General features: G+C 37.2%; 2 protein-coding genes and 1 long non-coding RNA gene across 3 annotated transcripts; all 3 read left to right on the top strand.

The window, feature by feature from the left end:
- The first annotated feature begins 16,640 nt into the window (after positions 1–16,640).
- Positions 16,641–17,106, top strand: LOC141914308 (uncharacterized). The gene is made up of 3 exons (XR_012620764.1): positions 16,641–16,732; positions 16,815–16,918; positions 17,001–17,106. It is a non-coding gene; the product is annotated as an uncharacterized LOC141914308 (long non-coding RNA).
- Positions 17,107–17,515: 409 nt separating this feature from the next.
- On the top strand, positions 17,516–20,031 carry LOC141913864 (uncharacterized). Its single transcript, XM_074805029.1, has 3 exons — positions 17,516–17,534; positions 17,674–19,168; positions 19,278–20,031. Exons 1-3 carry the CDS (start codon positions 17,516–17,518, stop codon positions 20,029–20,031), a joined length of 2,268 nt encoding a protein of 755 aa, XP_074661130.1.
- Positions 20,032–20,357: 326 nt separating this feature from the next.
- On the top strand, positions 20,358–21,407 carry LOC141913863 (zinc finger BED domain-containing protein 5-like). The gene has a single exon (XM_074805028.1). It carries the CDS (start codon positions 20,358–20,360, stop codon positions 21,405–21,407), a length of 1,050 nt encoding a protein of 349 aa, XP_074661129.1.
- Positions 21,408–23,851: the final 2,444 nt, after the last annotated feature.

Below are 23,851 nucleotides of genomic sequence, written 5' to 3'. Positions count from 1 at the left end.
CGGCAGCGGACACCGGCCCGGAAAATATTTCAAAACGTGTATTGTCGGTACCTATTTCAGCGTTTTTCGGAAATTCCCTGAAATTTCAGCGTTTTTATTTCAGCGTTTCAGTGATTCAGCTTTTTCAGCGAAGTTCAAACAAGCCGTAGCTTTCTTTTTGGATCAGATAAGTGATATCCGTGCTGATATGCCCTAACCACGTTCTGAGAATTTAGGCAGTGACCACTCACTACCGGAGTTTAATAGTCTATCAACTTTTTCTTTAGCAACGCAGGATGAGATAAGGAAAATAATAACTAGTTCAGCTAGTAAATCCTGTGAATTGGATCCTTTGCCAACATGGCTTTTAAAAGAGTGTTTAGTCGATCTTGTACCAATTATCACAGAGATAGTTAACCAGTCACTTATTGAGGGCAATGTCCCACTAGACTTTAAGATGGCTCACATACGGCCACTCCTAAAGAAAACTGGACTTAATCCTGAAGTGCTAAAGAACTACAGACAAGTTTCAAATCTTTGCTTTATTTTAAAGATTTTAGAAAAAGTTGTTACCAGTAGAATTGATGACCATCCAAATATTTCTGTTCTTAAACCTTGTTTTCAAAGTGCATATTCTAAATTCCATTCGACTGAAACTGCTCTACTTAGAGTTCAATCTGATATATTGGATGCACTTGATTCTGGCAATGTTGGTGTTTTAGTTTTATTAGATTTGTCAGCTGCCTTGGACACGATTGATCATGGCATTTTATTAGATTGTATAATATGTATAACATTTCTGGCACAGCATTTAAGTGGTTTCAGTCTTATTTAAGTGATCGATACCAATCTGTAGTAATTGATGGTAAGCAATCTGCGAGATCAAAGTTGTTTTTGGTGTTCCTCAAGGTTCAGTTTTAGGACCTAAGCTTTTCAATATTTATAGCTTGGTGTTACGTCCAATTATACTTTGATACAGTCGTTTCTTTTGGTATTGGATATATTCATCTATGCTTGGAGTAATCATTGAATGGAGGTCGCTCGCGCTATTCAAATGCACTAAACGCGCTGTGTCGATCATTGAGTGCGATTCGGTTAGCAACGCCTTCGCTTCGTAGATAGCGTCATTCTGGCGGAAGCGTTTTGCTCGGAGCAATCCAACATGCGCACCGTTGTCTCATCGTTTATCTAGTTTAGACATACACAGTGGGCTGATTCGTGATTAGCGCAAATTTCTTCGCGTTTTGATACAAATTTTGTGGAAATCCACCAAAAATTACCAGATTTACCGACGAATGACGAACTTATCATTCATATCAGTGCTCTACATCGGTAAGTTTATTATAAAAGCATAAGTAAAAAAGCCGGTCGTTGCGGCCAACAACGAATATACCATCTTAAAGTCGATGTTTTGATCTTTACAAATCTATGATTTTTTAGCGATGATATTTTGGCTGCAAATGATTTGAGCCCTGCACATGGAGTTTGCAAGCTTTTGGAAATAGATAGTGAGAAATTGCAGTCTTCTCTATATGTTTATGGCGATAAAGTCAACCCCATTGAATATGGAATTACGTCGGAAGTTAGTTATGAGCAATTGGAATCAGTTTTTTTGCATTCTAACCGCGTGGAATGTGTGCATTGGCGTTACCGGATTCGATGAACTGTGTCGTTCGCGTGCTCCACAAACATTAGCTGTTTTCAATAATCGCAGCGGAGTAATCATTGCGCGTGAAGAAGCGAGCCAGATTCAATGTATTCGCCATAATGACTGTAAACGTTTAACAAAAAATGGTATATGCGACTCTTCTGAATATTACAAGATTACTCTTCGTAGTTTGAAGTCGAAATCAGCTGGTAAACAAATGGAAACAGATCAGCCATTATGCTCATCTCATTGTCGGAACGACTTAATGTCACTTGATGCACTAGTAGAGAAAATTAAAACAGCTCAATCCGATCGAAAAGTTTTGAAAAAGCGTGTGAAAACGTTGCAAGAAAAAATCAGTGAAAAAAATTGCAAATGATGGTATCGATTTGAAGTTAAAACTAAATAGCTCGCAGCTCAACAGGTGATACACAATCAACCACCAAAACCCGAATCAATCGCAGATTTGCTATGGCAACAGCAAGTTCAATATCAAAGTAAAGTAGATAAGCGTCAGATGCGTTGGCACCCTCTTCTAGTAAAGTGGTGCATTGCCTTACAGGCTACATCGGGAAAAGCCTATGACCATGTGCGCGACTCGAAGATATTGAATTTGCCGCATCAGTCAACATTAAGGGATTACACCCATCACCTTAACACAACACCAGGATTTTCGGCTGATGTCATCGAATTTATCAAGAAAGACATTAAATTTGACCAGCTTCGACCATTTGAAAAAAACGTTATAATTGCATTCGATGAAATTAAAATCAAACAAGGACTCGCGTATTCGACTGAAACTGGCGAACTCATTGGATTCGTAAATTTTGGCAACTTTCTAAATGAGATTGAAAATTTAGATTCTGAAAATGCAACCAAAGTTCAAGCGACACATGTTATGTCTTTCATGGTCCGTGGTATATTTACCCATTTAAACACTGTTTTTGCATATTTCCCATGTGTGGGCTTCACGAGTCACCAGTTGTATGTTGCTGTATGGGGAGCAAAATTCTAGAACTTAATGGTTTTCATGTTAGAGGAGTCGTTTCGGACGGAGCAGCTCCGAAGAGAAAATTTTACAGAATGCACCAGACTGACATTGAAGAAAATGATATTGTTTATTCCACCAACAATCGATATCGTATTGGATCAAAAGTTTACTTTTTCTGCGATGTACCACATCTCATGAAAACGACGAGAAACAATATCGAAAATTCTAATTGGCACAACAAGACAAGAAACCTCGAGGTAACGTTGGTATTTTTCATAGTAGATACTATTTCGTTTATCTCATAAAAAATTCTTACTTATGTTGAACTTGATTTCTCTTACAGTTGAATGGCCTGCCAATTAAATGGACGCAGTTAATGAATTTAGTTCCATCCAAGTTTTCAGAGATGAAGATAACAATGTGTGTCAGGACAGATCGAATGTTGGAACTGTTCATTATCTTCATCGAATAACAAATGAGCACTTACAATTAACACCAGGATCACGAATTAATGTTAAACTTGCTGTACAGGTACGTTCTTCGACATCAGAATTCCATGTGTTATTGCCTAACCTAAACTAAATCTATCTATTCTCATTTCTAGGTCCTCAGTGGTTCTGTCGCAGCCGCAATCCAACAAAAAGGAGATCCTAGTCTAGAATCCTTGAGAAAATTCATTGAGTGTATGAACCGTTTTTTTTACTGTCTTAATGTCAGCAATTCGTATAACCACATTCGGCAAAGAAATAAGTATTTCGCGCCATATACCAAAGATAACCTTGAAAGATTAGATGTAAGTATTGGTAGTGAATATGAAAATTAACAATAAAAGGATGAATGACAGGATATATCAACTCCCTTTTCAGTGGCTGGAGAAGGATTTCATACCGTTCTTCGATTCATGGGAGACACAGTGTCTTAGAAGAATAGAATTGCCGATTGGTCATCGCAGACGAATGTGTCTGAGTCGTGAAACTCTAGCAGGATTACGTATAACCGGTAAGAATGAGAATTATTTTCATGTCAATGACTTTAAAACAATAAAAATTACAAGAAATTGATATAAAACATACATAAATCTTTCAGTGAAATCTACAGTTAACCTGATCAGAGAGTTGTTGAATGAGGATGGGGTTCAGTATGTCCTGACTGCTAAATTCAACCAGGATCCGTTGGAAATCCACTACAGCAAGCAGCGAAGATGTAGCGGCTCCAACGACAACCCCTCAATTGAAGAATATCAGAGAAACGCCAGGAAATTAATCGTAGCCTGTTCAAAAACTATCAAGGGTGTGGTTGGAGGAAATTTTCGCTTGCCACTGACGATGGAGAATTTGTTTTGGACGAGACTGTCTTGCAAAGAAGAAAGTCTTCCCACTGAAAGGTATATAATGGAATTCTTTCCTTTCAAGCTTTTAGCTTTTTCCTGAGACTTTTATCACCCTTCCTTGCAGTTTTTCCATCTTTTTGTAAAAGGAAAATGTATGCTCGACTAAAAGAATGGAGTCGAACCTTGATCCAGCAATCTATCACCTTACAAAATAATGAATCTTTTATTGAATCACTCTCTATATTGGCAAATAACGAGGCCCAACTCATCTGAACAGATGTTTCATTCAAAATCTGTTCTTCTAGGGATGAGCGTTAATCTCAAGGCATGCATGACAGATTATCTGTCTTTAAAATTGGATTCACTATAGTTTCTTAAGTTTCAGATAACTTATATGCTCTGGTCGACATTTCAAAAAGACCCCCTCGGTTTATAAGCTCAGTCCATTTCTTTGTGTAGGCCATAACATTTTCCGTACATAGAACTCCGGGTGATACCTTCCACAATTTTAACAAGTTAACAATTATGCGTGCCCGATTATTTTTACACTTCTTGTAATGACTCAACAATTTGTGACATACATATCCCTCCATATAATACACTCTCTGCTTCTCTTTTTCAGTTAACTGCAAATCTTTACTTTTTTGAGGTGTTTGAATATTGTTTTGGTATCTTTTTTTCAGAACGAATTTCAGAAAGTTATAAAGAATGATTTGAATGATATGTTGTCGCTGTCCATTGTAAGAGTTCCTGTCGATGATTTAAAGACTGCCAGAATGTTAATAACATTAGATTTAGTCGCTATCTGATGAAACGCAGAAAATACTTCTATCTGCTTCTTTGGAAACTTGGTTTCATTATCACCGGCTGTTGCTGAATTCCAAATTGATTCCTGTGGAGGTTCCAGTAATTGCTTCACTTGCTGTTCATTGCTTGGATTTTTTAATGCTTGTAAGATTTCTGATGCGTTTCGCTTCAGATCTTCGTTATTCTTGTAAATATCATTTTTCATTATCTCTGCTACAGAATCTAATAATAAATCTTTTGCCTGAAGTTGAAATTCCTCATGTGTATAGTTTGCTTTGCCTGAAAAAAATTATAATTATATATATTTACAATTGTGAAAAATTTTACATTATACAGTAAATAAAAACATAAAAACACTTACTTTCATACTTCTGCTGTCTTTGAGGTTTTTTCTTGTCATTTGTCGACGTACGTTTTACTTTGCTCGATTTTTCTGTATCACTATTCGACCTTGTTGGAGTAACTCCAAGATTCGACGACTTATTCGTTCTATCATAGAGAACTGTTTTCTCTTGACCTATTTAAATCGAGACAAATCATAGATTACCTTCGATATTTTACGATATAGACCACACAATTTTCGATTGGGCCTAGGCCTACCTACCTTTCTTACAATCATTGCAGAGAAAAACCCCGGCATTTTCCGTCAACATCTTGTCCAGATTTGGCACACACGTTTTATGGTACCATACAATACGGCAGGTCTGCGATTCACACTGAATTATATCATCCAGATCGTCTGAGTTGCATTTATAATAAATGTCGTTAAAATCTGGCCCATCGTCTTCCGACATCGAAAGATTTTCAAAATCCAATTCGGAAACAAGCTCGCAACGAAGTAAGCCGCCATGGTGTTTATGCGGTTACTAAGCGTATCTATGTGCCGAGCAACGCCGGAGACTGCCAAAGTGTGCTCGATCGTAAACTCCGCCTATAACGCGCTCGGCTGTAGTTGATTGACAGAAACTATGATCGATTCATAGAATGAATTGCGAGCGACCTCCATTCAATGATTACTCCAAGATCTATGTGAGTTCACAGGGATTCTAACTAAGCTTATTATATACATATATACTTCTGAGTTTGTACTGTAATAAGTCGAGAAGTTTATTATGTAAAAACCTACTCCCCAGTTCTATAAAGGGTCAGAATATGAATTGAAATACTCTACCAAACTATTTATTTCATGAATAATACATCATTTTAGCTTAATGTGTAATCATAACAGTATTCAAAATACCTATCAAATATATTTCAGTATGGATTTGGTCGTAAATCGAGCAAAATCAAGGAAAAACGCAAGGCGTTTGTTTTGCTCACATCAGATATGGTGTTGGCACTTGACTTAATAATTGAGTACCGAAATACCATGGTTATACCATCGACGAATCCATTCATCTTCGCAAGAATGCCGACACGCATTTTAGTGGCTCGAAAGAAATGCGCGATGTTGTGGCCGAATGTGAAATGCAGAATCCGGAACTGATGAGCTGCCGAACACTCCGGACATACGTTGGCACTGTTTCACTAATACTGCTAATACAGCTTTGATACATGTTTAATTTCAATTACAAATATATATATATATAATCTTCAAAGCACAATATTAATTTACGATAACTTCCGATCTTAGACATGTCAAAAAGTGAGCTGGGGATGCTGGCCACCCATTTAGGGAACGATCTAAGAACTCACGCACAATTCTATCGGCTGGCCTGTTCAACCCAGGAATTATCGAAGGTTTGTAGAATGAAGCACTGCCACTCTTGTATTTGAATCGAAAAGATTAGCGTTTGATTCAATACATGTTGTACCTGATTTTTTTAGTTTTTTTTTGTTGTTGTAGGTGTCACTCCTTATACACGCCGTTGAACGAGGGCATTAAAATCTATGGAAGGAAAAAATTCTATCTGACATAACGTTAAAAGGTAACTACTAGTTCAATTATCTGTGACAAGTGAACCTCAACATGCATACGAAATGAATGAATGTGATGCCATTTTCACAATTTAGAGAACAGAAAATTCAATAATTATTAGCCAAGAAGACTCAGTGGCCGATTGGTTTCAGCGGTTAAGTCACTAGTCTCACCTATCCAGGGTGATGATTTCTAGGAGAAGGGGGGTCCGAATCCCCAGCAGAGGTTTCTTCGTCGATGTTCTCCGAAAGGTATATAGTCTAGGCTAATTGTGTATACTCAATACTGAATATAAGTTAGAAATCAAATGGAAAGAAATCAGTGATAAGACAATTGATTATCGCTGCAGTTTAACTTAAATTACGGCATTAAAATACCTTCCTTCTTGTCTGGTGCCATTTATTCCAATTGCGCAAAAAGCGGAATTGTTACCAGTTTAATTCCGTATTGCGCAAGGTTCGATCTACACGCTCGGGCGACGGGCAAGTCGCATATACCCTAGCTGGAAATTTCGATGCAACACCTTATGCCACGTGATGCGACGGGGCAAAGGCCGACCTAAACCAGGCCGAACAGTACTACATTCCAGTAGGACATTCATTGTCACTGACAATCACTTCTATTCGCAATTGACCTACGCTACTTGTCACACAACGCGATCTACGCCCATTTTTTCGAACAAAAGCTGTTTTATTCGTCATTTAGTTGTTTAGAAATTAATCGATTTTGAAATGAATTCTACTTCAAAGCGAGTTAGAAGTAAGCACGTCGTAAACGGAGATTTCGCACGCTTTGCCCGCACGCTTATTCACGGAGCGGGACCACATGACGCTGCGCCCGCCCCCTTCGCGCTGAGAACTCGTGTTTACGGGCCTTAAACACTAGCATTGAGTGTTGAAGTACCAGTGCATCGCTGGAGGGTTTCCGATGCATATAACTGAATTTGAATCGGCGCAGTGGCGCTATCAATGCGGAAGTATTTTGTCGCCTCGATTTTTTCAGTCTGCGACCGACGTTTATTGCCAAGAAATAATCTTGATTCTCAACAGCCCCTTAAGAATAGTGACGAGGGCGGCAGGCTTTTATTTTTAGAGTGCTCCCTACTGGCATAGATTATCTAGATTCATGTATTCGTATTTGTTTTATGGTCATTCTAATTTCCCTTCATCCTAACTTCAGCTCTACCTTTACAATCGGCTCAATTCGACAAAGCATAATTATCAGATACAATTTCTAATATGTCTGTGAAAAGGATTCGAACTGTGCATACACGTAACCACTACGGTGCTAATATTGACGCAAGTGTGAAATTTGTAAATGTTCGTGCTATTGCCAAAAGTGTCATCAGCTCTTGTTTTTACAGCCACAGTCAGAAAGTAAATCCTGTTAATCACTTGATGGCCGATTTACCAAGTCTTAAGGTTGGCGGCCCATTCTCGCCCATTTCAGTATGTCGGGGTCGATTACTTTGGCCCGATGTTAGTTAAATTTGGACGCAATCGTGTGGAACGAGGGAGATGTATATTTACGGGTTTGGTTACTAGGGCCATTCATTTGCAACTAGCAGATTCACTAAATACTAGTGATTTTATCGTAGATCTTCGTTGCTAATTGGTAGACGAGTTTTACCTACAGATAAACATATAGTGATAATGCTTCAAACTTTCTAGGCGCTGACATGAGTTAGGAAATTGCATTAAACATTGGAATCAAAATCAAGTTACTGATTTCTTGTTGCAAAAATCAGTTTAATGGAAAAATGGAAGAGCCAGACTGCACGGGAGGCGGAACTAAGTGACACACAGATTATATAATCAACAATAAAATCCACACATTACTAAGACAGACTCAACTTACTAAAAAGAGTCAAAAAGGAGAGCTGTTATATCATGCCAGGCTAAAAAATGTGTTATGAGAAATGTGCCAGGATCTGAACCGAACGATTTCAGGGAGTGTGAAAGTTGTGAAGCATTATATCGCAGTCAGAAAACTTTATCTGCCTGGAATGCAAAACTGTCAAGACACTGTCTCCGAAATGAGATCTTCAACCTTGTAATATAGCTATGTCCAAAATCTCGATGTATTAAATAAGCTAGCCAGGATAATTCACCCGGACGTCTACGTATTGCGAGGGGGAGTGCCGTCGTTCGGCCATAAGCCCGCAGCAACTAAAGAGCTAGGAAGAATCGAAACCACTGCGGCGGCCATTTCGAAACGCCTCCCTCCACGATAGCCAATTCGCGAGTCGTCATTTCAAAACGCCTATCCGGAGACAGTGACTTATAAACGCCCAGACAACCAGCCATTCTCCGAAACGAAACCATGCAGTGCATTACGTCCGCCGCAGTCATCGCAACCCACCGGCACAAGCACGAAGATGCCACGTTACCAATCGATTTTATGGTCATCAAAAAGCGTAAGAGAGTCCGAAAAAAGCGAAGACAAGAAACCGGTGAAGGCGAGGCAACGATCAATACAACGCCCTCACCCCCGCTTCGTGCTCGTTTCCGACCAACCGATTCGCAGCCCCCACCATGGCTTCGCTTTTTTTCAATTTAAACAAAACATTTTTTCTTCAAGGTCAAATTCAGAGCAGTTGGTGCGCCTGATAAGTAAGATTTTCCCGAATTTTTGAGAATTGAATGTGATTATTTCAGAGAATCGACTGAATCCAACAGAGATCAGGAACGTATTATACTCGGACGAGGCGAGGAGGGCAGTGACATCACTGATGTCGGATGAACCAGTCGATCGACAAACGCTCAGCTGTATTCGAAATTACCTAATATTTGCAATTTCGATGCAAAATCCCTGCAGAGCTGGGCCAATCGCAAATTTGACGATTAAACACGTGAGAAATGCCACTATGGAGGGCGATTTGTATTGTATGAAGGTGAGATTTTGATTTTACCATGGCATTCGCGTTGTACCTTGTAACTCTTCACTTTTATTTCAATTTAAAGTTAGTTATATTTGAGTTTTGTCATTTGTGTTTTTATGATGCATGTATGATAATCTTATGAATTTGTCATGCCCAATTCCCATATTAATTTATGGATTCAACAGGTTTTGAATCTGATTTAATGTGCTACAGAAATTGCAGAAAAAGATTCGTATTCTTAAATTTGAATTTGCAGAAAGATATCAATGGGACAGAATTCTAGATGATTTCTTCTTGAATTATCCATAAATCTCGAATATGCACTCTGGTATTAGTAATATGCTTGGATGAAGCCAAAAGCCCGCCGCATACGGCAAAACGTTTGTTTCATCAAAACAGAAAACTTATTTTTCACAAAACATTTTGAGTAAAAGTTTTACCCCAATCTATAAAACGTTCAACATGGTATAAGAAAAATCATCAAAAACCTTTTTCTACAGGAAAAATGTTTTTTCCATGCCATGTGCGTGGGGCTATAACGTTGTGATCTTGTATTGGATTTTGGTTATGTTGGGTCGTATTGATATGGTCGGAGAGCACATCTGGTGATATATCCAGATATCCAGATGGGAATGCTATTTCATTGATGTCCAAATGATTTCAAAAGGGTAGTAAATATTGAAGATTTGGCATTTTCTTCAATTTACACAACATAAACTTTTCAGTCAAGTTTAGCAGGAGACCACAAATTTCTAAATAAGGATCCCTTGTTTGTAAAATTATCGTTTTCGATCAATTTGACAGCAAAATTTCAAAATGGGATCACAACTTTATGATTATATTACTATGCAGTATCGTTATACAGTGTTGTCATTTATCTGTCCCAATAATTGGTTCACGTTTAGCCCATTTGGGGCATTAGTCTCAACGGGCTATTGCGTGTACTTTCGATCCGCGTGTAATTTCAATTGATTGTGGTGAGTTTCCGGACACTGTTCGCTGTATATGTTCACCAGCGGGCTTCGAATATTGAACTTTTCAAATCTCCCAATTGGGCATGGATTGTCTCGGCCACTGGTCAAGAAGGGTAGGCCCTGCTAGGGACGTGGGACAGTGTCTAGCTAAAACTCAAGTATTGGTACAAAGAGCAGCTTCTGCTTGTTACTTCTAGGGTTTTGTTTTTTAAGTAACATGGATGTGGTTGGTAGGAAAATGTCTAAATTTGGATCCCTCGGTTGCCTTTCGCAGGAAACAAACCAACTGAATTTTGACTCATATTGTACCTCAAAGGCTTAATTCGGAAATTATAAATGCATCTAATAAATTTTTATATTTTCTAGGTAACTGGACTGGATGATGGTCACAAAACTGTGAAAACCTCTCCCGTTGTCCATGTGTTTCTTGACAGCGCCCTATTCAATCAGCTACAGCTATATGCTGATAGGGTGCTGCCACAAATTGAAAATGTAAACATCAAAAATGAGAGGCAGCAGATTTTCGTATCTTGGGGTGGAAACCCTAAAGATTTTAGTAAAATAAACCAGTAAGTTTCCCTGGATTTTCCCGATAGTTATCTGTGATACTATCTGTGATACATTAGTTTACTACATGTTATATTTTTTCTCATTTTTTAATTTTTGCGATACGTTATATCCGAGGATAATTACGTTGATTTTACTAATTGGGACCAAATAATCTATACGATATAAGTGATCTACGTTATGAAAAATACGGTATATTCGAGGTTTTTTTAAGGCCTAAAATTTTAGAAGGAAAAAATGGGAACTGGGAAATAATACGATAAGATGAATCTACGGTAAATCCAACAACGTAACATCGGAGGTAGACTGTAGTATGTACTCTAGTAATTGATGAAGTTGGCAACCCCTACAAACAAATCAATGTTAACCAATCAATCCAAACAAATCAATGTTATCTTTAAATATCATGTTTCGATCAGAAGAAACAATTACTCTGATATGATAGATTTAGGTTGATGCGGAAATGCTCGAATTCGGTTGCATCAAAGTGAAGAAGGATTGGAATTCGTTTGTCATTGATTTATGAGGCACCGTTTGAGATATTATACCGATTGTGTGTACAAAAATGTTGGCAGTTCTCATCCATCTGTTACATGGCGAAGCCCTCATATATTGAGATAGAATTCAACATATAAGGCTTCGTCAACAGATACGTATTTTAAGAAAAGTCAATACAACGTCCCAAACGACGCTTCATTTGATGTTACGATTCATAACAGTTATGTAAGTTTCTAGTAAAGCCACGACAGATTCGTGTCATTGGACTTACTGAATAGTGAGATTACATAAATTTGAATTCATTTCCGTTATCACTTTTCGTTTGTCATATGATCTGTCTGCCTGTCGTTGATGGGATCTTTGTATGAAAAAATTGTCAAGATGCTGTGATTGATTGTGTTTATATTTGAATCATACGAGATTCATCTGTATTCGATGGTAATTGCTAAAAAGCCTCCACAATAAAATCACAATATCGACTTGTCATTCGATAATTTCTAAGCATTCTTTGTTTCAAACAGAACGCTGAAAAGCTATGTCGAGAAAGCCCTGGGCTATGCAAGGGTTGTTAATATTAGCCTCATCAGGAAGTCAGTCACCACAGAATGTAGAGGCAAGGATCCCAACATGCCATAGCTTGATGACACAAGAGCGTTTGTATATCTTTTTAATAGTATTTGTTATTACAGGATCTGAATAATCAATTACATCATTTTCATTACAATTTAATTTCTTTCTTTTATAATATATGTCTTTTCTATCTTGATCAAATAATGATTCAAAATCTCCATATATTACAAATGGTACTTTATTCTTGTAATCATATTTTTTGAATTCTAATACTTTATCTTATCTTTTTCATTTGGTAAAACTATTTTACAATAATCGTGATTTTCACATAATTGTTGATATTTGAAAGTTGTAGCTCATGACTATGATTGTGGTGAGTTTCAGGGTCATTAGTTTTTTAACCCACTTGGGACTTTAGCCCCAGGGGGCTATTGCGTTCACTTTTCGTCCGTCCGACCATTCGTCCGTAGACGGATTCCAGTTATTTTGGGAAGTTTTGAAGACACTTCATGGGATTGTCTTGATATTGGGTTTATTATACATGTATCTGGGTTTATACACGTATCTACCCGAGACCCATCTTCAGCCCGATCAGAATCTAAATGGCTGACTGGTGTCCATTGTCATTCGCCGAGCCCGAAACCAGCACTTTTTACACATTTTTTAAGTTTTGGAGGGACATTTTGAAGACGCTTTCATTAATTATCTTGATCTTTCAAATATATATATATATATATATATATATATATTTGCATACCCCTATCAGCGTTAGAAAAATTGGGTTAATCGAACTCAAGATTTCCGTCCTTTGACCTTTTTTGTGCCAAAAATAGCCAATATTGGCCTGAATTCTGAGACCTATAACTTCCCACTAGTTCAGCATATTTCAATGAAATTTGTGATGGGCATTCAATGGAAAAGGATCTTTGATAAACCAAACTGGTATTTTCGATCAGCCAATTATCACACAATTGGCGGACAAATTGGCGGCCATCATTGTGTCATCAGTACTCATTCGTAGGTGGAAAAAGGTTTTTTGAGTAAGATAGCAACAGATTTTAAGTTATTGTCTAAAATTTTGTTTATTATTAGCACTGTCATAGGATACATCTCCCGACTTGGAATTGACACGATTGAATTTAATGGATATACTATGTTTCAAACAGTATCCAGGTTGCATTTTGTTTTCCCTACTTATACAAATTGGTGCAAATGTATGCACGTATAAGTAGTAGATGACGCGCATAGGGAAGCAGGTCATGCATCAATCCACGTACATATCAACCTATCATCCTCAAAATATCCTAAAAAACGAGTCAGACGATGGACTTTGTCAGTAATTAGTTTTAACCTGACTGTTGTTTGGTTACACTCGGATATTTTTAAAAAACTCCATCTGATTTATAAAAGCTTACCACCAGCATTAAGGTAACTAACTTTTCAGCAACTGGCCTGGTTTAATTTGTAATGCCGTAAAATTTGAAATACTTAAGGGCTCCTGGTGTATGATATTTTGTTGATCGAGCTTCCATATTTTGAGCCTCAGGACTTTTCAAAGTGCTAACGTTGTGCATTAATACATCTGTATATTTGTCTATATTCCCAACTCATTGTCTAATCCAGTTGAACTTCGTTTGGACCAACTTGCAAAAATATTTGATAAGCATTATAACACTGTACAGTATGTACCAACCAAGCTAACTCGTCATCACCCAGAGTTTAAGTTTTGATTTCTCTTTCGTCCTATTAGAAAGTATCTTTCTAGTTTTACGCATGTGTAACTTTTAAACTCACACTTTTTACTATCTTTTAAGGGCCGGAACGAAAAAGAAAAGCTGTTAGACACTGTTTGCGAAGGTAACTAGTTTAGTGGCCTTTGATTATGCGCAAATTTGCACTACAATTTTAGTGTCCAGCAAAAATGGTGCTTGTGTCCAAACTAAATATGATACAATTTACAGAAGTTAACTGACATCCTGTTACAAGCTGTTAGTGGTCGAATCTGAGGGGAGAAACATTTATCTTTTTTCATATTTGCTGTCTGGAAAGGGGAGATATAATAATCTATTTATGTGTATAAATGTGAATGTAATTTTTTAATCTTTTAGATGTAACAGATCGAAAGCTCCGAGAGCAGAAGAAAAAAATGGTTGTATTGGAGGATGACGAGTTATGCGATTCAGGAGAAGAATGGACAATCGGAGGTTAGAGAAAGTGATCGTTATTGATACCATTATTTAACTATTTTGTGTGAGAATTGGTGTTCAAGGTATAAATTTTTAGGCCAGCATTAAGCTGAGCCTGTTACTATATAAATGGAGCGAATTCAAATGACAGGGTTTCCAATAAAAGGCCTTTTGACCATGCGACTGAGCATATATTCTTACAAGTCATGCATTCAAGCGTTATCCATTCTCCAGGTAGCTGGATTTTTAAAAAGGGCCTCATTAAGGTGTACAGGAGGTTTTTCGCAAAAAGCTGAAAGCAAAAATATCAGTTTTAAAAAGCCAATCTCCTCTATGATTGGATTAGCTGCAGAAATCAGCAGGTGTTCATGTGAACCCGCGGTATCGTTTTACTGTTTTACTTCCAGGTTTTATTTTAAGATTTAAAATTGTATTTCAAGATCGATTTCTGTGAAATCTATATTTGATGTTGTTTTCGGAGGAATCATTATTTACACTACAAAAGAAATTCATCCTTGACAATTGAGCAATGGTCAAGTAAATTATCTTTTTCTCATATCGGATGGATGACATTGATATGCTAATTAGCCAAGTGCTTAAATTTCATATTCAATAGGCAATCAATATAGGACAGATATTTAATGTATTTCCAGTAGGTCACCGAATACCTTTCTCTGTGTCCGCCGTGCGCTGGTCCCTTTACACCTCGTTTGCGCGAAACAGGCTGCAATTCTTAATGGATTCTTATTATGGACTCGTTAGAGTGAATTTTGCTAGCGTGTTTCTTCCTTAACTGCTTGTTAACACGATTACGTCATTTTGGTAGCTTCAACTTCGTAACTGAGTTCAAAAACTTAAATGCAGTTATAAGATCTTGGTTCATTTCATCGTACGCGAACTGCGCTTTTTGCTTACTTCAAATGTTATGAACTCGATGAAATTAATAATTCTCATCCGATTTACATCAACTAAACTTTGAAAGAAAAATATAAAAGGATCTTCTACAGTGTTGAAAACCCCATGTTGATGCGCGGCGTAGTTTGTAAACAGTTTATAAACAGTTGGACTACAGCCAACTTGAAGATCATAAATCGTAGAGGCGCAGGTGATTCTAACAATTTTTAGGTAAATATGATTTATCGTCATTCATTTTTAAAGATTTTCGCATTAACGATCCTTTTTGGAGCCTGATTATCTGTATTTATTTTATTAACTGCGGCACAGTAATGAGAATAGCGCCGCCGCAGCCGTTGCCGATGCGATCGTAAAAGTGAGCGAGCTCGCTTCCGTACTCGCGACGACTGTAAGACTGTCTGTCGTTGGTTGTAAGAGTTAGGGGTAGGTTTTTCGACTATTACTATTATCATTGTCGTCGTATTTCTGACGATACGCATTACCCGCCGTGGCTTCGTCTTTCTCTCCCTTTGTTTGCAGCGTTGAACCGGAGACTTTAAAAGTTTACCTTTTCGGTTTGTAGAAGTTTCTCCTGTTCACGACCGTAGAGTAGATACAGAATTTGTCAACAATTAATATTGATTTTCTGAGCCTCTTTTGAAAACCGATTGATGGCAGCACAATAAGTGCGCGCACCTGCTTTGTTCATTCTCATAGAAAACTAACCGAATACGACCAGCTGTACGCGCGCAGTTCCGTAGAGAAAACGGATAACGGGATTCGAGCCCACTTCGTTATAATGTATTCTCAACCAGGTTTTGAAGATCTATATGTAGTCACAAGTTGAAATTTGTCAGTCGTCTGCGCCTGGTTGGCTGCTGAAAACCGGTTAGGCCAAAACTAACGACTTTCGAGGTACATATTCGCTTATTATTTCTTAGGGGTTTGGGAAAACGATATTATCTCAACATACCGATGTAGATGGTGCCATAAGCTTTCCGATGATATATGATACGTATCGTTAGATACCTCATGAGTGGCTAGCGAATGTCATTTGTTTTTGCGTTTTAAGGACTTTTTTAAGTTTGGCGTTTTTCAGCGCCTACAACCTACGTAGCGCTAGCTGCCCAGGCCTTGCCCCTCCTTTGAACAAGAACTAGTCACTCTTGCACATACAAAAAATAAGTCTGGTCTCTTAATATCGTTTAAGGTAAGACCTGTATGAAGCCCAGGGGCTGAAGTCAGGTCTGGCCTGACAGGCCTAGCCCTATAGGGTACGACATGCCTAGGCCTACTACAATAAATAGTGAAAAAAACAAAATGATTGATGTTGGAAGTTGAGAAATTATCAAGTTAGTTAGGCCAGTTATATAATTGTTTCGTTTACATCCTAAAATAGGTTTGGCGGCAGGATTTTATGTAGATTCGGATGGAGTCTCGAACCCCGAGTTAGTTGGACCAACTATTTCAAATCTCGGGTCGGAATCTGGTCAGTATTTCAAGTCTCGTGAATTAGTCATACATTTGATAGTAAAAAAGTCTGATAATTGTTTGTTTACTTTTTAAAACAGGTTTTTCAGCAGCGTTTTTTGTAATTAAGGCGACCTACATTTGTACGGAGTCTCGAACCCCGAGTTAGTTGGACCAACTATTTCAAATCTCGGGTCGGAATCTGGTCAGTATTTCAAGTCTCGTGAATTAGTCATACATTTGATAGTAAAAAAGTCTAATAATTGTTTGTTTACTTTTTAAAACAGGTTTTTCGGCAGCGTTTTTTTGTAAGACGATGGATAGTGATAAAAGTCTTTCCTCAAAGTCTGGTTCCAGCAAAAGAAAAAAATATTTCCAGGGAAGCAGTTCGAGAAAAAATTTAAAAAAAAATGTTCAAATGGTTTTATCTAGTAAGTTATTGATACAAATATTGTGATTTTTAGTACAATTAAATTTATTCAAAAGTTACTAATTTGTTCTTGTAATTATTGTTAGAGGATTCTATCTTCTGTCTCATTTTCGTTCAATTCCCGTATCCAGAAGGTATCGTATACTCCATTTCTTTGCAATTGACATTTCATCTATACTTGGAGCAATCATTTAATGGTCAAATCGTTACTCCAAGATCAATTGTTATTAACTTGTGGTACATAAGTCAAACGTTCTTCGACTTCAGCTGAAAATTGTTGTTCATTTGCAGTAAATTTTTGGAATTTGGATTTGTGCCTTATAACTTTAAACAAATTGGGATCACAAATTTCAAAGAGTCAAATGAAACAGTATGAATTCGATGAATCATAGTAATTAGGCATAGTTTAAAAACTTAATTTTACTCGTTAACTTAATTTCATCGATGCTTGTCAGACCGTCATTTCATTACAATAAAAATGAATCTCTACAAATGAATACAGGCAATGAAAATATTCTGAATTTCATTAGGACAAGGCAATAAACTACACGACACAGAAAACCTTCTTGCGAGTGAAGATGCCACAACACCAGTACATGAACAAACGACACAGACAGACATATCTGAAGATTATCTGGAACAACTGAATTTATTAAAAGAACAGCTGAAAAATGTCGAAAAGGAAAATGGCAATTTAAAAATCATTAATAGTCGCTTGGAAAAATTAATGACGGATAATAATGTTTTTACTGTATCGGAAGGTTCTCTAGATCATATATTCAAAGCTATTATTCCATCAGGTTCTCGAACAAATGAACATCATTTTTGCAAACTTGAAAAACCAAACACATCCATTTCAGAGTCAAGTCGACAGACTGTTGAGAAGAGAGCTTCCAAAGCAAAATCAATACTACAATTTATTTCATCCAAAGACCAAAGTATCACTGAGGCTGCTAAATTAGTTGCACATATGTTGAAAAAAGATGAAAATCTAAAAAATCTTGTAATCAATGAATTTCCAGAAATGAAAGGAACTAAGCTCACTCCTGAACAGTCAGTTGACTTGAAACTGAATTTGCGTCTTACAATGACCAAAATGCTAGAATTAGACCGTAACTTGAAAAGTCAAAATGTAAAGGTGTTTCCCTCATCAGATAAGATTCGAGCAGAACTAAAAAAACGCAGTGATCACATCGATCAGAATATATTCACTGGCGAAATGAATTTAGTGATCAATGCTCGAACTCTAGAAGAAAAACTTGTCCCCTATGTATACATAGTGAATTTAAAATCACATCTTGAATACGTTGTTAACAATTTGATAGTCACCGGAAAATTTGTGACGGATGAGCATTTTCATGATGAAATTTGGGTAAAGATCGGAGCCGATAAAGGTGGTGGCTCTTCGAAGCTAGTACTGTCTGTACTAAATAGTACACTAGTAAACAGTACCGATCACACCGAGTTGATTTCATATTTCGAAGCTGTCGATACTTACAGCAATATGAAGATCATATTTGGCAAAATCTTTGATCAACTGCCACAAATTAGATATGTCGAATGTAGTAGAGGAACTTTGGCTATAAGATTTTTTCTGATCGGCGATTTAGCTTTTCATTGTACATGTATGGGCCACCAGGGTTCATCGGCTTCTTATCCATGCCTTTGGTGTGAAATTAAATCGAAACAGCTGAGAAAACGTGATGGTAAACCACACACACCTGATCATATAGTAGTGCAGTGTAGAACTGTAGCCGGTTATAATGTTAATGCTGAAAAGCAGCAACCAGGGCAAAACACAAAAAGCATTTGCAATGAAATGCTAGTGAGGATTGACGATTTGGACCATTTAGTTCCTCCTCCACTGCACATATCTTTGGGGTTAGGTCTATTATTCTTTGAGATGTTGGAGCAGAAATGTCAGGAAGTCGACAATGAAGGATTAAAAGATCGGGATATCGATTTGTACAGAAACTGGAAAGAAAAATCCCTAGATGTATGCGCAGTGCAGGAGGAATTAAATCAGTACAAGGAAATGATTGTCACTCTTAATCAAAACTGTTGACCTTCTAAAACAATTCAAAAAAAAGGGTCGTTGTGTTATTAGTTGTTCAGCAAAGATTTGTTTGATTAGAAACATTCCGAATGCCAAACAAAATGATTTTGTTGAGTGCATTGATTGCGATTCCCCCTATCACAAGCAATGTATATTTGGACCTACAGCTAATTTCAAATGTATGGAATGTTGTACGGGGAAAACTATGTCAGCGGATAGTATTATCAAGCTGAAAATTCAAGAAATATCGGAAAAGAAATCTGAGTTAGCTGATCTAAAATCGAGATTGTCTGAAGCTCAAAACCAATTACAGGAAATATTCAAAGTTGTTAATTCATCAATGGGGCCGGTTACAAAACGGCTAAATGAAATTCTTGCCGAAATAGGTATTGATCGGCAAGCGTACTATGGTGGTTGCATTGTTGGAAACCATATAAATAAAATGCTCAAAAATGATGACAAATCCAACAATCCACAGAAACTATGTAGTGTTCTCTCAGGTCATGCTGATGATGATTACACGAAATTTCTCGAGCTATTCGAGAGACTTAGTAACTTATATGCACTATACACGGCATGTAGATTTCTCACAGCAGATGAAAAGTCCTTATTCCGTAAACTGTGTCATGATTTCGGACGATTTTACACCGACGCATTTTCTAGTTCCACTATCACGCCAAAACTCCATATACTTATTTACCACGCTCCTGATTTTGTTGATATGTGGGGTTCTCTGGGGCTCTTCGGTGAGCAAGGACTTGAAGGTAAACACGCAAGCGTGAACAGAGACAACAGAATCTCAGAGCTGCCAACCGTTCTGATTTTTCCGTAACAGTTCCGGAAAATCGTGACAAAATACGGGGTTCCGTTTTTTGAAAAATCATTACGGATATTTTCACCAGAGAGTACGGAAAAAATTGATATATTACGGATTGACAAAATGTCTTTTTAAAGCAATTTACTTCGTTTTTCCTCATTTTCTCTCAATCAAACTTGTAAGTTGAGGGGGGAGTTTGGCCCGATGATCGACGATCTTCATTTGTTCATCCCCGAGGACCCCGCCGGTCCTTATCTAATTTCTCTTACACCGTACTAGTGCGCCACCTTCATTGAAGTGAAGATGGCGCACTAGTACGGTGTCAGAAGTTTGTTGACAAAATGGCGACCGGCCTTTTGATTTCGGTAGGATCTGATTCAGAATCGTCTGATTCTGATGTTTCGGAGCTGAATACTAAAGCGGCTTGCCCTGCAAAGAAAAAGCGTAGAATGCAAAAGTTTCGGGAGGAATATTCAATGAAATATCCGTGTATTGAAAAGAGTAGTAAGTCCAAACATCATGCCTTCTGCGCCTACTGTAAAAGCGATTTTACGGTAGCCTACGGTGGCGTCGACGATATCCATAGACACATGGCCACAAGTAAACATTCGGAAGCTGCCAAAGCTTTGAATAAATCTAAGAATATAACATCATTTTTCGTGAGAAAAGAAGACCTATCTGTTATTCGTGCTGAAACGATGTTCTGTGAGTTCTTAGTCGAGCACAATATTCCTATTAGTGCAGCTGACCATGTCGGGGAATTGGCTCGCAAAATGTTTCCTGACAGTCAAATAGCTAAAGATTATAGCTCTGGTCGAACCAAAACAACATGCATAATAAAAGAGTTGGCTAAAGTCGTCAAAGAAAAATGTGTCGATGCTCTTAAAACGAATCCATTTGTTTTAGGAATTGATGGCTCTGCCTTACAAAATAACACTTATTATCCCATTGTTGTGAGATTTATTGACACCGAATCGTTAAACTGTCACACGCAGCTCTTGACTTTACCAATTTGGAATTCATCACACACCGGTGAGGCAATTTTTGACATAATAAATCAAGAACTCAATTCAAACGGGATCGAGTGGAAGCAACTACTTAGTCTTGTTTGCGATAATTGCTCTGTAATGACAGGGAGAAACAAAGGAACTATAAAGTTTGTTCATGATAAAAATAGTAAAGTTCACTTGGCCGGATGCATCTGTCATTTACTTGACCTTGCGTGTTCAAAAGGATTAAAATGTTTAAGCGATGAATTCAACTTCGATGACATTTTGAGAAAACTGTATTGGTATGTCAGTAAGTCAACAAAGAGAGGCGCGGCTTTGCTGCAACTTCAACAGGATCTTGAAATTCCCCCTCATGAAGTGAAGAAGCATGTCCCGACATGATGGTTAACTATGGGCCCTGCTTTGAAGCGCCTTCTGGAGCAGTGGACTGCCTTGGTGACAATGATGGTGAGGATTATGAAGATGAACTTGGTACTGAATCGTCTGGTTCTATGAAGAAAACACTGAAATCTTTCTTCAGCAGGCGCACGGCTAAATTATATACTGCCTTTGTCATGAAAGCTGTAGAGGTAATTATAATCTTTCAAATATTTTTTACATAGCCTAATCCTTAATACAGATTAATACATTCTAGGGTTATTGATGTGGTTTTTTGTCTCAAGACTTCTTGCTATATTAAGCTGTATTCATTTGTCTATAATTAATGTGGTGAATATACTGTGGACTTATTAAATGACAACTTCATGTATTGTAAAACAGTATTCTTAATTCATGTTTTGTAGATTTTTGAGACTACTAACTCGAGTGAAAATTCTCAAATCCACAAAGTGAGAAGAGTGATCGAAAAACTGGTGACTACCTTGATACAAAGAATTTGCAAGCCATCTGCGTTTACCCAGCAACCAAATGTAATGCGAATCGATTACACAAGTTCGTATAATATTAAAGGGAACACAGATCTAGTAATAGGTTCTGCCAGTCAGGATGTCATTTCAAATGGCGTATCAAAGTCCACGGAACTGAAATTCTACAAAGACGTAGTAAAGTTTTATCAAACAGTGTTGAATTATATCAAACTGAAGATTAACCCAGGTGATCAGCCTTTGTGGAAACATGCTGAGGTAGGTTGAACAGTTCAAAGTAAATTACGCTGCAACTTAATAGTCTTTGCTGTGGCAGGCTTATGTTTGTGTGTGCATTTCTAATCTTCACAGGTGGCTGACATATCTTTGAGAGGGACCACAAAATTTAGAGATATGAAGTACTTCATTGATCGATTCCCCTGTCTTCGAGACAACTTTGATCTCGATGTCATTGAGGCTGAATTCAATGATTATCAAACCTTGAAGGAAGAAGATCTCCCATTAGATCTGTTCATAATTCCGTCTGCTACTGAAATGAAGGATCCTGTTCATAGACCAGCCGAAGAACAGTGGAAACTGATGGCACAGCTTATTGATTGTACTGGATCTCAAAGGTACATAGGCTCATTCATGCCTAGTGTAACACATTATGTCATATATATTAGATTCTTATCAATGAGCATCTTGTCTGTCATCTTTTTTAGATTTAATGTGCTTCCCAGACTCATGATGATAATTCTTCTGATACCAGTGGCCAATGCCTGCTGTGAACGCGTGTACAGTACCGTCCGTAAAAATAAGACAGATTTTCGTTCTTGCCTTGCTCCAGATACTCTGGAGGCACTGATGCTTTTGAAGTCACGTGGTGGGATATGCCATTTGAATAATCATAGTGAAACTTTATTAAGAAAATGCAAATCTACAACCAGGTTGTCATTAAAAAATCATTAAGCGCAACACACTGGCATTATCTAGTGCCTGATCATAAATTTAGTATTATAATTGTTACTGCTATGTTATGTTATGTTTTATTTTAGTTTATCAACAAACAAAAGTTTTGTTGTGTTTTTCTACTGTGACTGTTAATTTTAGTTAATTGTGATCTCGACAATCAATAATATTTCTGTTACTGAAGTATTTCAATATATTTTAATATATTTTAATAGAATTTGTTCTATTATGAATAACGTTCTATGTGTTAATTGTAATACAGACTTTTGATAACTTAATACTGACTTTTTAAGCGTTTTCTGTTTTGAAAATTTGGGACTACTGGAAAATTTTTGAAAATACTGATAAATCTGGACATGTGTTCAGCCAAAGATGAAATCAAGGTTGGCAGCTCTGGAATCTACTGTACAGTCCGTGATCAAGTTCTGCGAACTAAATATCTATTCATCAATCAAGGTCTTTACGCGACAAAACCACCAAAATCCGAAGCAACGAAACGAAAATGTGAGTGTGGTGGCTTTTACATCAGTCAAGATAACACTCGACAGTGTAAAAAGTGTAAAAGGCTTGTTTGAATGTATGTACCGTTACCTGAAAAGAAAACGGAAAATTATTGTAAATGTATATCGCACGCATGTATATATCTTATATTTCACTTTTATTCGTTAAAATCACACAGGTCGGTGAAATAAGGCAGAGTATTTCTTGTTTGCTCTTAATATAATTGAGAGAAAGAAATTATGAGATTTTATTTACTCACCTTTTTACTTCACACGAACAGTTGTCGGTTTCAAGATTCACGATATATATACAATTGTCTTCTCTGCATAAAAAATATCAATTACTGTAAAATATTAAATTGAAAATTTGGAATTCTAATACAAGTAGATTATGAGATTTTGTCTGGTTAGCTAATGATAGCTTATTGATTAATGTTGTGCAGTGATAAATGGAATAACAAATAAATTAATATATTTGGAACAAAAATACTGACAATCATTTCCATGTGCA

Source organism: Tubulanus polymorphus, chromosome 12 (genome assembly GCF_964204645.1).
Source record: "Tubulanus polymorphus chromosome 12, tnTubPoly1.2, whole genome shotgun sequence".
Taxonomy (NCBI): domain Eukaryota; kingdom Metazoa; phylum Nemertea; class Palaeonemertea; order Tubulaniformes; family Tubulanidae; genus Tubulanus; species Tubulanus polymorphus.
This window is presented reverse-complemented; position numbering and strand designations above follow the sequence as displayed.

Bases quoted from the DNA above. Each gene is read 5' to 3' on its own strand.
- LOC141913864 (XM_074805029.1), top strand. The intron at 19,169-19,277 runs GTACAAGGAAAT...TTGTTTGATTAG, and splicing joins GTGCAGGAGGAATTAAATCA to AAACATTCCGAATGCCAAAC.
- LOC141913863 (XM_074805028.1), top strand. From the start codon at position 20,358: ATGGCGACCGGCCTTTTGATTTCGGTAGGATCTGATTCAGAATCGTCT.